The sequence below is a fragment of the Antrostomus carolinensis genome, unplaced genomic scaffold, assembly GCF_000700745.2.
Source record: "Antrostomus carolinensis isolate BGI_N321 unplaced genomic scaffold, ASM70074v2 scaffold21894, whole genome shotgun sequence".
Classification (NCBI taxonomy): domain Eukaryota; kingdom Metazoa; phylum Chordata; class Aves; order Caprimulgiformes; family Caprimulgidae; genus Antrostomus; species Antrostomus carolinensis.
Window position 1 is genome coordinate 1,181 of NW_010308951.1, and position 15,486 is coordinate 16,666.

The 15,486-nt window shown below is 35.1% G+C and overlaps 1 protein-coding gene across 1 annotated transcript in view; it reads right to left on the reverse strand.

Annotated features, from left to right (window-relative positions):
- Positions 1-579: 579 nt before the first annotated feature.
- Positions 580-15,486, reverse strand: part of TUT7 (terminal uridylyl transferase 7) — a 22,919-nt gene continuing 8,012 nt past the window's right edge. Inside the window, exons 6-24 of the mRNA XM_010165957.1 lie at positions 15,037-15,088; positions 13,174-13,243; positions 12,185-12,311; positions 11,338-11,457; positions 10,218-10,349; positions 9,296-9,476; positions 7,808-8,937; positions 7,532-7,682; positions 6,749-6,835; positions 5,869-5,969; positions 5,271-5,328; positions 4,442-4,545; positions 3,318-3,407; positions 3,114-3,227; positions 2,928-3,005; positions 2,116-2,293; positions 1,403-1,450; positions 1,185-1,276; positions 580-699 (exon numbers count right to left, since the gene is read on the reverse strand). Coding sequence (XP_010164259.1) covers positions 580-699; positions 1,185-1,276; positions 1,403-1,450; positions 2,116-2,293; positions 2,928-3,005; positions 3,114-3,227; positions 3,318-3,407; positions 4,442-4,545; positions 5,271-5,328; positions 5,869-5,969; positions 6,749-6,835; positions 7,532-7,682; positions 7,808-8,937; positions 9,296-9,476; positions 10,218-10,349; positions 11,338-11,457; positions 12,185-12,311; positions 13,174-13,243; positions 15,037-15,088 — 3,033 coding nt within the window. The remainder of the gene's footprint in view (positions 700-1,184; positions 1,277-1,402; positions 1,451-2,115; positions 2,294-2,927; positions 3,006-3,113; positions 3,228-3,317; positions 3,408-4,441; positions 4,546-5,270; positions 5,329-5,868; positions 5,970-6,748; positions 6,836-7,531; positions 7,683-7,807; positions 8,938-9,295; positions 9,477-10,217; positions 10,350-11,337; positions 11,458-12,184; positions 12,312-13,173; positions 13,244-15,036; positions 15,089-15,486) is intronic.

Here is a 15,486-nt window from a genome sequence, read left to right on the forward strand (position 1 = left end):
ACTCAAGATCAGGGAACTTTCTCTTGGAGGTAAAACAGAACATTATTCCTGTATAGGTGTGCTTAAGAAAAATAATGCTGTGACATTCTTGTCTTGCTTTTTGATATGAATTGCATGATTGTGTGAACATGACAAAAAAACCGTGTTGCTAGGAGCAGCAGGATTCTAGAAGTAGAAGCTATTCAATTAAAATATATAAAATGCTTTTGCGAGTGCTCTTCATGGCACATGGCTACTGAGCACTGCATTTAGATTCTCTTTGACTACTGCCTTCCTATATAATGAAGGGCAGAGTCAGCATTACTACCTTAAGCTAAGTAGGTTTGCAGCCTTCTATGAAAAGATTTTGTTAAAAAACACTACAGATCATGCTGGCAAAAGTTAAATAGTAACTCGACATGGACTGAAAATTAAAAACAACCCCCATCATCCACCCCTGCCCAAACTGCTGTTGATACATTTTCATTTCAACAGTAAAGGAAATCTGCAGCATGTACAAGTTTTGTTTTGGCATTACTATCCTAATCTTTCTTCTAAACAAACCCAAGAAAATGTTCCACACAGATGCCAAAACTATACTCACTTTCTTCTCATGGGACAATCTTTCATGAAATGGCCAATTTTACCGCAAATTCTGCAGCACCTATCATTTGGTGCCAATTCCCCTTCTGTCAGTACCTCTGGATCAAAAAAGTACTCCTGAAGAAGAAATAGTGCATTTAAAATGAGAATTCAAACACTTGGGAATCAAGATAGATACGCAAGTATTAAACAGCGGTTAAGAGTCACAGAGAAGAATAAACCTTATGTGTGCAGCTGAACTCCCGAAAGACCTGATGAGATGAACTGGCCGCTGGCCTCATCTTTACAGGCAGCCTGCTGACCACCAGGTCTGCAAGCTCTTTTTGAAAACTGCAGTTTTAATAAATTGTAAGCTGGTTGTGATAGGGACTAAAACATAGAAGCCTGTACAATGATGCTCTGATTTGATTGTTATCCTGCATGCCAACCCATTTTACATGTAAACAACATGAAAACAGTACTCAGTAAAAACTCCCATAAAGATTTTTAGAGTACTGTTGAAATTTAAGAGAGAAGAGCTTAAAGAGAGCATGACCATACTCCTGCAAGTGGTAAGTCATACACCCAAGAACATGCACATATTGCTCTTAGAAGCAACTCACCATTTTTGATGGATATTCTTTAGGAAATATTTTTATAGGGGTACCAAATACCCTTCTGCCATTGATAAAAGCCTTCATTATGAAGTTTGTCACTGGGGAAGAAAGAGGGAAAAAAAGAAGAAAATAAAAGAGAAAACCCAAACATCAAACAAGCCCTTAAAATAAGATCTAAGGTAAAATCTTTACTTTGTACCCAAATTTGTTAATGGGAGACTTACTTTTTCTGGACAAACCAGCTCCAAGATTGTGGTTCAAATCAAAGGGGTCTGTACAAAAAACCACAACAGGGTAAGATCACCAATGTATACATACACGTGAACAACCCACAGCAGCTATTCCAATGCAGAATTAATATACTGAAATTGAACTGCTTGCAAATTTATTGAAAAGAAATGGACAAAGGATCACAGTTGTCCAGCTCTGAACTGACTGAAGTGTAAAAGAGTAAGCTGAATGTGCAGCCAAGGGAGTAGTTCTTGCCATGAAAGTCTCATGGGCCAGAAAGTGCTTTTAGGGAGCATTTCTAAAGTGCATTTTCTTGATAGAGATCATGCTATTACTTAACCAGCGTTAAATTGGTCATGTAGACATGGACTCAGCTAAACTTAGTACTTGTGAGAAAACTTTAATTGCATTACAGCTAATTTATTTTCCAATGGATTTGCTTAAATCTATTTTTCTGTCAGTTACTATCATAAGTATCATCAAGTCTGCTTTGCAGCTTTCTTCCAATAGAGGGAAAAAAAAAACCCTAAGAACAATTTTTAGCACCACTGAAATTCAATGGGAATTTTATGATGATTTCAAAACATGAGCAAATAAGAATTTATAATCTAGTAACAGTAAAATAAATAAGCCTTATGGAAAGACCGAATTTTTCATGTGGGCATTAAAGAATTTCCACACATTCATGTTCTTCACATGCTTTTACCTTCAATTACAATGTATTTGGAGGTCCACTGCTTCTTGAAAGTTGTAAGCAGATTTTTTCTCCTAATGCAGATGACATGCTCTTTAAAATCAAATTCTTCCGTGTAGAAACGGAGAAGTCCCAGCCACAGCTGCCCAACAGATTCAGTGTTTTTGCCACAGTCTGGCCAAACAACTGACTGAAAATGATATAAATATTTTTTATTTCTGTTACTTACATCAAGCAAAATAATTTTCATAACTTGGAAACTCAAAACAATGTAAGTCTTATTTTATAAAGAAACACAATTGAGTTACACCAGAATACTTCTCTTACTTTCATAATGGGCATCAATAATCCAATATTGATTATGGAATATTTTAAAAAATATTAACAAAAGCGGAGAATTAATAAAACTTCTAATATTAGGTTTTGCTCGTTATAAAAAAAGGAATTTATTAATTCACTTTGTCTATTTAATGCAAAATTATTCAACAGGATTAACCAGCTATGATGAGATATGCAGCTGGTATTTGTAGGACATCTCCACCCTGTGATGTGGCACACAGGGCAACTGATCATCATTAACAACTTAAAATAATTTTTTAATCTATTTTTTTTCAGGTTTTTTTTCCCCCCACAGATTAATTACAACCAACAATATTCTTAAAGCTTTATAGCATGGGATTTTGATTTTCAAAGCAATAGCTACTCCACTTCCATTTCTATATTCAACTACCATATCTGAGGACCATGCTTCTTAAAAGGTATTCTTTTTCCTTTGCAAAGCTACAGGTAACAGCATTTCAAGTTAACCTTTCTGGTTTACTCACCAACTCCTCTATCTTATCAAAGAAATAAACGTTCCAGCCGTCAACTAAAATTTCAGGCTTTTTTGGTTCTTTGTAGATCTGAAAGCATAATATTAAACTCATTAGAATAGCCCTTCAGCTTCAGCACTGACATTCTTCTCGTCAATACTGTGTACAGATACTTGTTTCTTTCTTGATATACTGTACCTCTTGAAGAACAGGGATGACAGGTGGATTTCTCTGTTGAAGAAAATAAAGCACCATAAGAGTATATGCATAAGAAGAAAGGCTACCTCGAGATGCATCTCCAATGTCACATATCTAGAAAAAGAAACATGATTTGTATCTTTTATGGTTATCATCTCTTGCTGCAGGCACTACTGCTTTTAGAATGTCTTGAAATATACTTACCTTCGTAAAGACTTTCATTGTGTAACACAGATATTTTACTCTAGGATCAATGGCTGCATATGATGACAGGAGTCTTGTGTTATGCAAGGCCTATAAAAGTAAGAAACTCATATGAAATATAAGAACTCTGAAGAAATGGAAGAATAAACTGAAAACATGAAAAATGAAACCTCTAAGTTGTGTGCTCAAGAAATGCAGAAGTGAAGCCCCATGCAGTAGAATGTATATTGAGAAAGGAAGCATTCAACAATGAACTTATCACCTTGTCTGTTAATAAGCTGATCAACATCTTTAATCTGTGTTGAAGTGGTACAAAGCAGCATTCACAGAAGATGAGATTGGAAAGGGAAGCATTAATCTACTACTGTATTTTCCAAATATTTGGCAGAAGTTCTTGAACTGAGAGATTTGAGCTCAGAAATGCAAGAGCTATCAAGTGACCCACATGGATGCGTAACTTCAAGAAGAAAGCTTTTAGACTTACTTAGTGCTTGAGGTATCTTCCTCAAGACTCCCCATGAGCTCACACAAAAACTTCAGGAAGTTTAATACTTGGTCTAAAGCTTACTTTCCTTTGGTGTTTCAAGGAACTAGCTTTTGAAGTTCAGAGACATTGAAAAAAACCCCAAACTAGTTTTTAAAATATTTGGTCAATAACTTGTGGGTTTTTATAAATTCCAATACATGTTCCAGTTCAGGCAAGTTGGGTTCAGAATCACTGTTCCAGGTGATTCTCAAGGCTAAGCAAGACCAATGATGGGAAGTGGCATGTAGGAAAGGTGAAGTTACATTATTTACATTATTTTGTCTCATTTACAGAAAGACTTAAACACTTAAACCACTATTTCTTACTGTTACTGAAGAATTAATATATTTTCTTAGAGAAGTGACAAGTCTGAAGTTGCAGTTGTGCAACTGACTCTACCCACAGTAAAAAAAAAAAAAAAAAAAAAAGGTTGCTTGGAAATCTAAAGCTGCAATAAGTAATTGCAAACAGTTGATTATTGAACCTCAACAAAACAATCACTTCAATCTCAGGAAGCAGACCCACATTGTTCTGTAACAAAAAAAAAAAAAAAAAAAAAAAGAAAAAAAAAAAAGAAAAAAAAAGTAAATATTCTTACCAGAGTATTATATAAACTGATGTCTACTTCAAGACCACTTCTGACATGGAAAAATTTGACAATGGGGACTTTAGCAGTTGTTATAGGCAAGACATTTCTTAAACCTAGGATGAAATGTTTAAATACATTACTGAATGACTGCAATGCAGTTGTAACAGTATCAAATGTTCTACAAATAACTCCAAACTGTAGTAAAAATGCTAAAAAATAAAACATTATCTGATACCAATACTGTATTTCAGTTATGTTTTAACAGATTTTAGGCATTTGTCAAACGTTAAGAATCTGCTAAATATAATACATACAAATATATGCCTAGCCCCTCAATAAAAGAAAAATCACTCTAAATGTTACAGAAAAATACGCCTAAGAGATCACTGATAGTTCACTTCAGTTATACTAAATTCATATGAGTTGCACTAAAACAAGAACTATAAAATGATAAAACAGAATTGCCACTGCAAACTTGTATCAGCCTGTCTTTTACTATTAACTTATTAGGCACTGAACATAACTACTACATGCAACAGAACTACTAACTTGAAGTATCAAACTTTAACTTTGGGTTTGTTCTTATGCATGTATGTTATAAATATACTATCTGTCCAATTCAGATGTGGTCCCATAACATCACAACCTCATAGACCAACATGTGCAAACAAAAATAAGTCCAAAAGTTCACAACATATAACCTCACTCTTACTAACATTAAGCTTTTCAATACAGTTTTACCTTAATGATTTTCATCTATAGTGTCCCAGAACACTCTCACTACAGCAACTGAAGTCATATAAACAGAACCAGTTATTTTAATTTCCAAGAAAGTTACCTGACTGTTTCTTGAGAACTTTTGCTAAATCTTCAATGATTCTGATGCAATCAAGTCCCTAAGACATTAAGAAAAAAAGTTTTAAGTTGTATCTGCTGCAAGTATTTTAGGCAAACCTTTTATTACTTGCCATTAAGCTTAAAGCTGTATAATTGAGAGTTTCTTATTATACAGAATCATATGAACATCAGAAATTGTTTCAAAACAGGACTTGTAAAATCAACACTAGATAGTATCTTAACATAAGCTTATTAAAAGTTTGTATTAGACATGAAAGGAGATTGATGTCCTTTTCCACTGTCTCCCATTTTAGTTGTTTATGCTACAATGCACATTATTTATCTACACAGCTAATGCTACAGGTAACTTAGTGCAGAATTCAGAAGGAAACTGACTACTGAGAGTAGTTCTTAAACTCATGCCTAGACCAACAGCAAAATCCCCTAAAATAATCTGCCTTTGCGGCATCTATTTGTTTCGTCTTCTAATCTGTAAAGCTTTTATAAAATAATAAATTTGTTACAGTATATACACAATATAACTATAACATTTTGCATTTATTAACAAATAAAATAGTAAAAAAATATTTTCAAACTACCTCAGCAGTTTCCAGCCCATCCATTGTCATACAGATATCAAGGTCACTTTGTTTGAAGCCAAAGCCATTTTTTGAGGAGCCAAACAAATTCAGCTTGGTTCCTGTAAGAGATGTGATGGGTTATAACCACATATTCACACAGAATCTCAAATTGTGTATAGCTTCAAACTACTGCATGTCTTTCAATACAGGCATGAAAATATCAGTATCTTTCTGCACTATATAAAAACTTACTTTCTTATCAACTTTTCTGATGATGAAAGAATCTCTGCTTTTAATGGTTCAAATAAGCAGCCTGACAGATCCAGATTTTCAGGATAAGAGACTTACCTGTCCAGATATCAAGCTGCAGTCAAAAAAAAAAAAATCTTTTGCCTATTTTAAGAGGCTATAAAGTGAAGTCCAGCTGTTACAGGTAAGAACTCCACAAACAAATTAAAATAGCTAAGTTCTGCAGATAGGTCAGATGTTGTGCCTGTATTTTAAAATATTCCAAAACTAGTAAGTTTCACTAGGAAGGACTATTAAAAGCTTGTTTGCAAGAGCAGATGCAACAACAAGAAGTGTGGCTAATGAGTAAGGCTAAAATAACAATTATAAAACTGTTCCATTACTGCTTTGACTGTTTTCTCCTTAACTTGCCATTGTTCCTTCCTACTAATGTGTTGTATATACGACTAAGTCAAAAAAGACTTAAACCAAAGTTTTAGAAGACTTAAACCAGAAATTAACGTAATGAAGTACAGCAATGCTGAGCAACAACATAGGTTAAATGTTCAAAACTAAAGTGCTTATTATGCTGATATTATGTGTTTTCTTGGAAAACTCTCATATATGAATACATCAAAGTACAAATATAAAGCTAGAACTGCCTAATTACCTGGGAATTCCTGTCTAATGAAGTTTTCCAAATTTTGTCGTATATGTTCCCGAGCCTGATCCTCTACAATATTTGGAGCAAAATCATCTTAAAAAAAAAAAAAAAAGACAATAATTCAGGTAAATTGATCTGTAGAAAGAGTCAACAGCACAGATTCAAATGAAAAAAGTGAGGGGTTTACAGCAGCAGGGGGCAGAGAGAAAAAGCAAGAGAAGATTCACATGTGAAGGGAAAAAGCAAGGATGAAGTAGAAGAGAAATACCTGCTCAAAGAAAAACATTAATTAGACAAATAATGCATTTTTGTCTGGTCAAATGGCGAGAGAGAAAGGAGGAAAGTTGGGCCACTCTGAAAAGAATAAAAGTGGAGAAGAGTTACAAAACAGTATTTTGACTCAATTTTTTCTAGAACACTGAAGTCTGTTTACTAAAAACCACAAGCTAAGCAACAGTAACGAAATTCAAAGTATATAGAAATGTAAAAGCATCAGTCAAAAAACCCACCCCAAATTAAACTCTCAGAAATTATATTAAGATGCCTAAACGAGTAATCAGACAGCCAGTGCATGGAAGACAAACCTAAACATTTTACATTTCTCTAGATACTAACTACTGAATAGTCCTGTTAAAGCTCTTACAAATCTTAGAATTGTATCTAAGAGAGTTGGATGCAGTGTAGCAAATAAACCAGCCTCCTTTAAAAGACCAATAGCTTTGTGGTTATTTCATAATTTTTTGCAATTCTTTTTCTACCGCACAACAATATTCAAAGAAAAAAACTTACGGTAACATTGGACACAAACTTGATCTAGAATAGCTGAAAATTTGGGTGTCAGCGCTGGCAGTGGGTCAAGCTCAATTTTCTTGAAGTCTTCTGGACAATCCCTCTTTAAATGACCTTCTCGTTTGCACAAGCTACATACTACTGTAGGAGACTACGTGAACAGAAACCAAGATTGGTTTTGAAAATTATAATGCTTTAATGAATTTGAGCAACATTGTCATACAAGTGATAATAGAACATAAGCAGTATGTTTATGTTCTGATACAGCTCACTTACCTTGCCCTTTGTAAAAGCTGGTTTACTGAATTCATAAAAGAGTTCCGATTGTAAACACTGTTCTATTGCTGTGTTCTCTTCAAAAAGGCTTCCCTTCTCAGTAAGATCCTCTTGACTCAAGTTGATCCTCAAAAGTGCATCCACATTTTCTTTGAAATGTTTGTCCTCATATTTATTGGGGATGGCAAAATCATCTTCTTCCTCTGACAGTGCATCGTCATCCCCAGATCCAGTGTATGTGATATCTAGTTCCTCTCCAGCTCTTATGATAGCACCACGCTCTCTCTGGTTTATAAGACTTGGTTCTTCCTCCTCTTCCTCCTCATCATCCGAGTTAATAATTTGGGATATTTGACTCTGTGCTGAACATCGGAATTTTTTGGGGGAGTCATCCAGTTCATCAGTACCTTCAGTGCTCTCCTCATCAACGTCAATCTTGTCATCCATTATACCACTGCACTCTAAGCCAAACTCATCACTCTCTGTAAGTGCAGTGTTTTGAAAACCTTCTAAGTCTGAAGTACTACATGTCTCGATATCATGCTCATTCACTGTAACAAGGAGATCTCCACTATCACTGTCTTCATCTATTCCCTGCTCAGTACTCAAGATATTCCATCGTCTTTTTTGTTGTTCATGTTCCTCCTCTTCCTCTTCATTTCCACTCTCTGTCTCTTCACAACTTGGTTTAAAATCCTCATTATCTCCAGAAATAACTTCCTCAATTATACAGTCTGAATCTTCATGGGCAATACCGAAATGACTCGTATCATCAGCCAGTTCTTCTTCTGTGAAGCTTTCTGAGCCATCACACAGTTTTGAAGAATCAATGCTATGTGCCTGGGGTGTACCTGTAGTCTCCATTATGCAATCTTCCACTACAGCTGCGTTTGTTCTACCATGCAAGTTTTGCATCTCAGAATGTTCATGCTTTACAGCATCTCTTCCATGGTCCAGCATTTGGGATTTCTCCTCACTGGCATTTGGAGAGGATTTTTTGCTCAATTTTGCACTTTTTTTGTGAGGCAATGCAAAATACTTGTAAGTCGCTCTCAGGCAATGAAGAATGTACTCATACACTAGCTGGCTGTTCAGAGTTCTTGCCACATTCCTTTTGACCGAATAAGGGTCTAGTAGAAAGAAGAGTGAGCCAGCAGTGCAGGAGTTAACTTTTTTAGAAAAAGAATATACTTACATCCTTACAAAATTTGAATATGCTACTGTTAGTTACTCTAAAACATTGTGTAGGAACATAATATCTATGAATTGTGCTGAAGACAATTTTTAAGTCCATTTAATTACTTTTGGTAATGTTGAAAAAAATACCTAAAGTAAATATTACTTTTTTTTTTTAAATATTCTACTATATTACTTGGACTCACAGTCCAACATTGAAAAATTCTAAATTATTACACACAATGTCAAGAGCCAAGACAGTACCCTAGAAAATTAAAGTAACAGTACTTTGAAGTTTGTTGACAGCTATACCTTCCACAGCAATGCGCTTTTTAGGCCAGTCCTTTGATTCACGAGACACTGTTTCTTTAAGTCGTATGCTAATAACCAAATCAGCCATATTGAACTCCAAGGCATAGAAACGAAGCAGTTCTACCCAGAGCTGACCAGCAGGTGCTGAACACTGCTGTCCTGAACGATGTACTAAGGGCACCTGTCAATCACAGAAGAAAAGCTTAAATGCAGAGGCGTTTTCTCTTACACTTTCTTGTATTTTATCTGTAATGTAATATTACAAAATTTATAGTTGTTTCTATACTCCTGCAATTGCAATAAAAATGGCAATTAAAAAATTGGAAGAGACAGTATAAACTAAGAATAAGAAACTTCAAAATGAAAGATTGCAGCAATGGTAAAATATAGCACCAATGATTAATAACAATTAACAATTGCTTATTTAAGTGTTTATGGCATGCTTTGTTAGTTTCCAAGAAAATATCACATCTAATCTAACTGGACAGAATGGATTATATAGACTACTTTTTATCAAAGCCTAAACTATATTGTTAACTCTCATAACACGCAATCACTTCGTGATACTGTTTCTTGCAAAGCTGTTACAAAATTAGTAATTTGCCAGAATAGTTCAAAGACAAGAGGAAATATTTTTCATATGCTTAACCTAAGTCTGAGATAAAATTGCTTCAACTCTATAAACTATGTTGCCCCCTGGCAGATTAACCCAGGGTCTTATCAAAGACTTTGAAATAACACCTGGTTTCCTGCTAGCTTCTTAGCACCAAGAGGTAAGCATAGTAAGCATGGTATCAAGCAGTCATGCAATCTCGTAGTTCAGCTTGTGCTTTTGCAACATAAATACAAAACAAAAATAGAAGATGGTTCTTTTTTCAAGAACAGCAATGACTGCTACAGAAGTAAATTAAATGGTTCAGACCTTGCCCTTTCTAGGGAAAGTTTCTTGTGTCAAATCAGAATCATCAATGGGGTTATATTCCCAAACCACAGCATCATTCTCGACTTCCTTCAGATGAAAATTAGTTAATTTGTTTAATGAGAATCCTCCAATCTAAAGGAAATAGAAAAAAGAAACATATAGCTAAGCACCATGTAAACTTCACGTCTTTCTCCCATGGTAGTAAACCAAACTGAAACAACAAAGTTTAAAAACAGCTGTTCTAGGCCTAGAACATGCCCCAATCTACTTCTCTCTTCTCCCCGTACATCTCTACAAGAAGTTCTCAAGAGTTCAATGCTTTTGGAAGGGTATCTGTATGTCATAGAACCTTGTCTTTGCACATTACACAAGCATAAATATGTATTTTTTAATTATATGGTCATATACTATAGGCCTTTTCTCTCATTCAGTGCAGGGAGTAGAGAGGCTTTGGCAATGAGTCAGTCATGTACTGAAGGAAATTATTAACTGCAAGGCCCGTGTAATTGGTTATGGAAACTGGAACATGCACACTAAACTAAGAGGTGACTGTAAGAACAAAAATGGGTGCCCTGAATATAACACCTGAATGGTATCCCGGAGAACTGGATTCTGCATTTGTGTCCATAATAAAACTCCTGATTTTAAAATGCATTTCAGCTTCTAAACCCATGAAATACATGCTCTAAATCCCTAGTATGATCCCATGGGCAGATATCACACCTGTATGCTCCCCAACCGTGGTCTACCTTTTGACGAATTAGATGGCAAAATCCAAGATACTGTTTTGGGATGTAAATTCAGAGTTCTCAAGACTCTGGAAGAGAAGCTGAAGAAATGTGGAAGTAGGTTGTTAGGAAGTGCATTATTCAAGGCCCAGCTCTCCTTACTCACAAATGGGTCAACAGAGTACTTAATTCAATGACTAGGATTGTGAATTGCATCCTTACAAACAAACATAAAAAGTTTAGGTGTAGTCTGGTTAAGTTCACATTCTTTCTGAATCCCTGTAGGAATGGCAGGCTTCTGGTTTGCTCAGGATAGCAACAAGCTGACAGGTTACACAACCACAAGTGACTGGTCCTCTTATTCATACTATTCAGCTTATTAATACACATACCCATGGTCCCAAATAGACAGGTAGAAAAGGCTCTTTCCTCTGTTGTAGAAAGAAAATAACCATTAAAGCGAACACATAAGGTGACAAGCCTCCCTCTTCAGGACGATCAACACAGCACAACTGTAAAAATAAATCATGCAGTCATTAAAGTTTCAAATGATACTGTGAAAAATACTCTTCTAATTACTGTTCAGAAGTCTGTCACATTAAATACTGACAGAAATTCAGGTATCTTTGACCTCTTGTGAGATGGACTTTGTACTCAAGGCCTGCATATTGACTGGAGTCATGTTATTACCATAGTATTTTCAGTGTAAGAGCCACAGAACACAGACTGTCAAAACAGACAGCATACAACACATTTGCAAAAATGATTACTCATTTTATGTAGAGATAGTACAAGTCAGAAGTTTTTCAGTGTTTTTCTTAAATCATATTTTATTTGCAGGAACACAAAGGTTTGGAACAAGTTACTTTAATTCACAAGAAAGTTTTCATCTACATACAGAAATAAGTTTTTTCTTTTATTTTTCATGATAGGGTAAGTTTATGGGAAACTAGCAACTCAATTATTTGGTAACAGAGCAGGATACTTACAGTCTGCATGCCACTGGCTGAATCTTAAAATTCTGCTTTTGAAATTGAGTGGAACATTATAACATGCAAATGAGTTATATAATTTAATTAGATTTAAAATTTATAAAAAGTTTAAATATCCTCTTTCCAGCTCTTTTTCTAAAGACAGTTTCAACAGCTGTTTTCTAAACCATGCCTACAGTCTTACTAGAATAATATCAATGTTCATCCAATATTTATTCACAGATGGGGGAATACAAATGACTCTTACCTTTGCCCAGTACCTGAAGGCAATCACTAAAGGTACTATAGTAGGTTCCAGTTTTCCAAGGGTAGCCAAATGGTTTGTTGTCAGACAAGCATTCTCATTCCCTGCACTCACTTTACAAATTAGGCCACTAAAACCCAAAAAAGAAAAAAGTAAAAGATCTTGGAGGTTTTGGAGGAACAGCAATAGGTCAGATGACATGTCACAAAACAGTGTAGCAGAAGGCTGTACAGAAAGACTTAACAGCCGTATCTACGTTAAAAGAAGCATGGAAAAGCAATTTGATTTATGGTTAGGTTGAAAAAAAATACACATTATAATTTTCCATAAAAGTACTTTCAAACATAATTCAAATTTAAGTATTCGTTTCTAATGGTATTAATTCACTGAACTAAAAAAAATTACAGTACTAGTTTCCTTCATGAATCAAAAACATCTTCTCATACCAAACCTATTAGAAAACAGTTTCCATGCTGTTTCCACAGCACAAGAAACATTTCAAACAGTGAAAGATCAAGGTAGCAACAAATAACTGGTAGTATTTCTGTATCAGTAGCTGTTTATAGAATGTTTCATGAATCTTAAGTGATATCCATTAAATGGGCAAATAAAATGTCGTTCACATGTTCTCAAAATACTAGTGAAGCTAAGCAAGCCGATCTTGCTCTTACAGAAATCCATAATTTAACATGGTATCTACATTACCTGCAAGGAAGGAAGGTTTCTGCTTAAGCAGTTATCCCAAATGGAAGGGTAAGGGTACATGCTGGAAGCCATAATGATTGAAGGGATTGGGAGATACACAGCTGAGGACAGAACAACCCTTACCCTCTTATTCTAGGCTAGGAATGACTTGCCCATGAGTGTTAGTTTGTGTTTCAAGATCCATGGAACTGTAATAATTTAGTACAGAAACGTCTTTTTTTCAGATGTTGGTACATATAATTTACATTGCTATATACTATTAGAACACACAAAGTGACAACTGAGACCTTTGCTTTTCTTTGCACACCACCACTGGTATTCTAGCATGGAAATCTGCATCAACTTCCATGAAAGATTCTAGAGGGAATAAAGAAAGAGAAGAAGCCACGTTAAGCATGGTGTTGACAAAAAATATGTTGAACTGAATGCACCTAGAGCAGTAGAGCTATAACCTCAATTTCTTAATAAAATGCTAATTTTGATACATTTAACATCTGATAGATTAATCCTGTCACTCTTAAAGCAAGTTTTTCATATGTGATGGAAAGGGTATGGTTTATACTCTGTGATAAGCACTGTTAAGAAAATACTCAAGAAAAAAGGAAGTTTTCAGAATTCATATACACAGTAGGTACAACTAAGCAGGTATATTTTGGTTAAGCATTGGCTTTAGTAATCCAGGCATACAGACATACCAATGACATCTGTAAAACAACAGTAGTATGAAAGATTAAAAAAACCAGAGCATTATGTCAGTACTTGCCAGGAAAAAAATATCCAATTTTATTTTCCCTGGTAATCTAGAAATGTTCTATGCAAGTATAGAACAAGCTTACTGACATGACATAATGCCTTCCTGTTATGCCTAATTTTTTTACTTTTTCCTTTTTTTTTTTTTTTTAATATAGGTTTCCCAGTAAAATTCACCTACGTTTTTATCTTGACACTAAAAAAGTACAGATGATGCCACTGCAGTCCTTTCTCCAGGTTGAGTTTATTGATCCAAACTGGGCTTATTTTTGATGCCTCACTGTTTCACTGGGCCAGGTAGAGAGGAAACTATTAAGCAATTTTAGATACCTAGCTCAAAAATTCTGAAATGACAAGGTTTTCTTGATGTTACCTAGCCATTTGGACCCCTGACTTCTTTGAAAAACATCTTGCTTTTGCCCCTGGGGCACCTCAAACTTCTAATGCTTTGTCCCTGTATCTTCTGACTCAAGAAATATCTTTGCACAAAATGTTAATGCAAACATTGCTTGCTTTCAAAACACATTAGAGAACCTAACTTCTTATAAGTCTTCATTCCTCCAGTTTGGCTGAACAATAATCCAATTCTCAAAGACTTGTCATGTGACAAGAAGATGCACATACAGTGGGAGGTGGGAGTGGCAATAAAAAAATCTAGGTCAGTAAATACATGCATTTTTAATATACACATTTGGAAACACATGCTCTCATTCATAACTTGTGGGCATCAAGCAAGGCAAGAAAGTAGCAAAGCTACTTTGTGCAATCTGCATTTAAAGGGACAGAGTTTCTTTCTCATCTTTTCACTTTTCACCTGCATATGCTTGAACTAGTCCGAGCAACTGCCTTTTTTTAAGATCTTAAACTTTACTTGCCTGTATTAGTGCATAGAGTTGTACTCATTACCTGAAAAAAACCATGTGTCTGTATGGAGTCATTTGTACACGGCCTCACTGCATTAACAGGCAATTACAGGAAAAGAGACCACAGTCTGAAAACAGTTACCAAGTTTCTGACCACACGTTAAAAGAGCTTAGGCTATTTTCTATACTATATGTGGATAATAGAGCAGTCTGGGAAAAGAGAAGCAGCACAGTCTACCTTAAGTTTAATGACATCTTCACTTACAATGTAGAAGAAAATCTCCCACTAGAAATTTGTCATATCAACACATATAATGGGACTTCAATAGTCATAAAACTGATTATCAGACCAAAGTTAGTTCCGACAATTTTTTATTTCCTGCAGTATTTTTCAGTCTCACATCTTTGGGGGGGGGGGGGAATAAAAATAAAGAGGAAAAAAAAATTGCATGTGGTTTACCTGTTCAGCAGTGGTGGAATTCAACAATACTAAGTTTAATAGCTTAAAAGAATTGAGAAGGCAGCAAATTTTCTTACCACTGTTCTGGAGACTTTCTTGCACAAGTAAGAGAACATCCGGTTGAGTCATCTGTCAATAAAAACAATAAAGCTGTTTTCCTAACTTTCAAAAAGGTGGTTTCCCACAACTCAAAAAAAATTTTAAAACATCACCCCTAGGCCACTTCCACAGCAACTGAGAAAAAAAAACCTGTTCTTAGTCCTGGGTTATCACAAAACTGTATCAAAAGGAACACAAACTCTGCTTATTTTGATGAAAAAAAGGTAATCCTGAAGTAATTGTAAGTAAAGCTATTTTAACCTCTATCAAAGACTTGGTTGTGGAAAAAAAGCATCAACAGAAATACTGTTTCAGTGTGCTTAAATATGATTGCCTTCTGATATATTGGATCTACCTCAGAGCAAAGATTGGAATCACAGCTTTTTTAGATTATGCGCACTTTATGAACTTGGACCATTCTTTTTCCC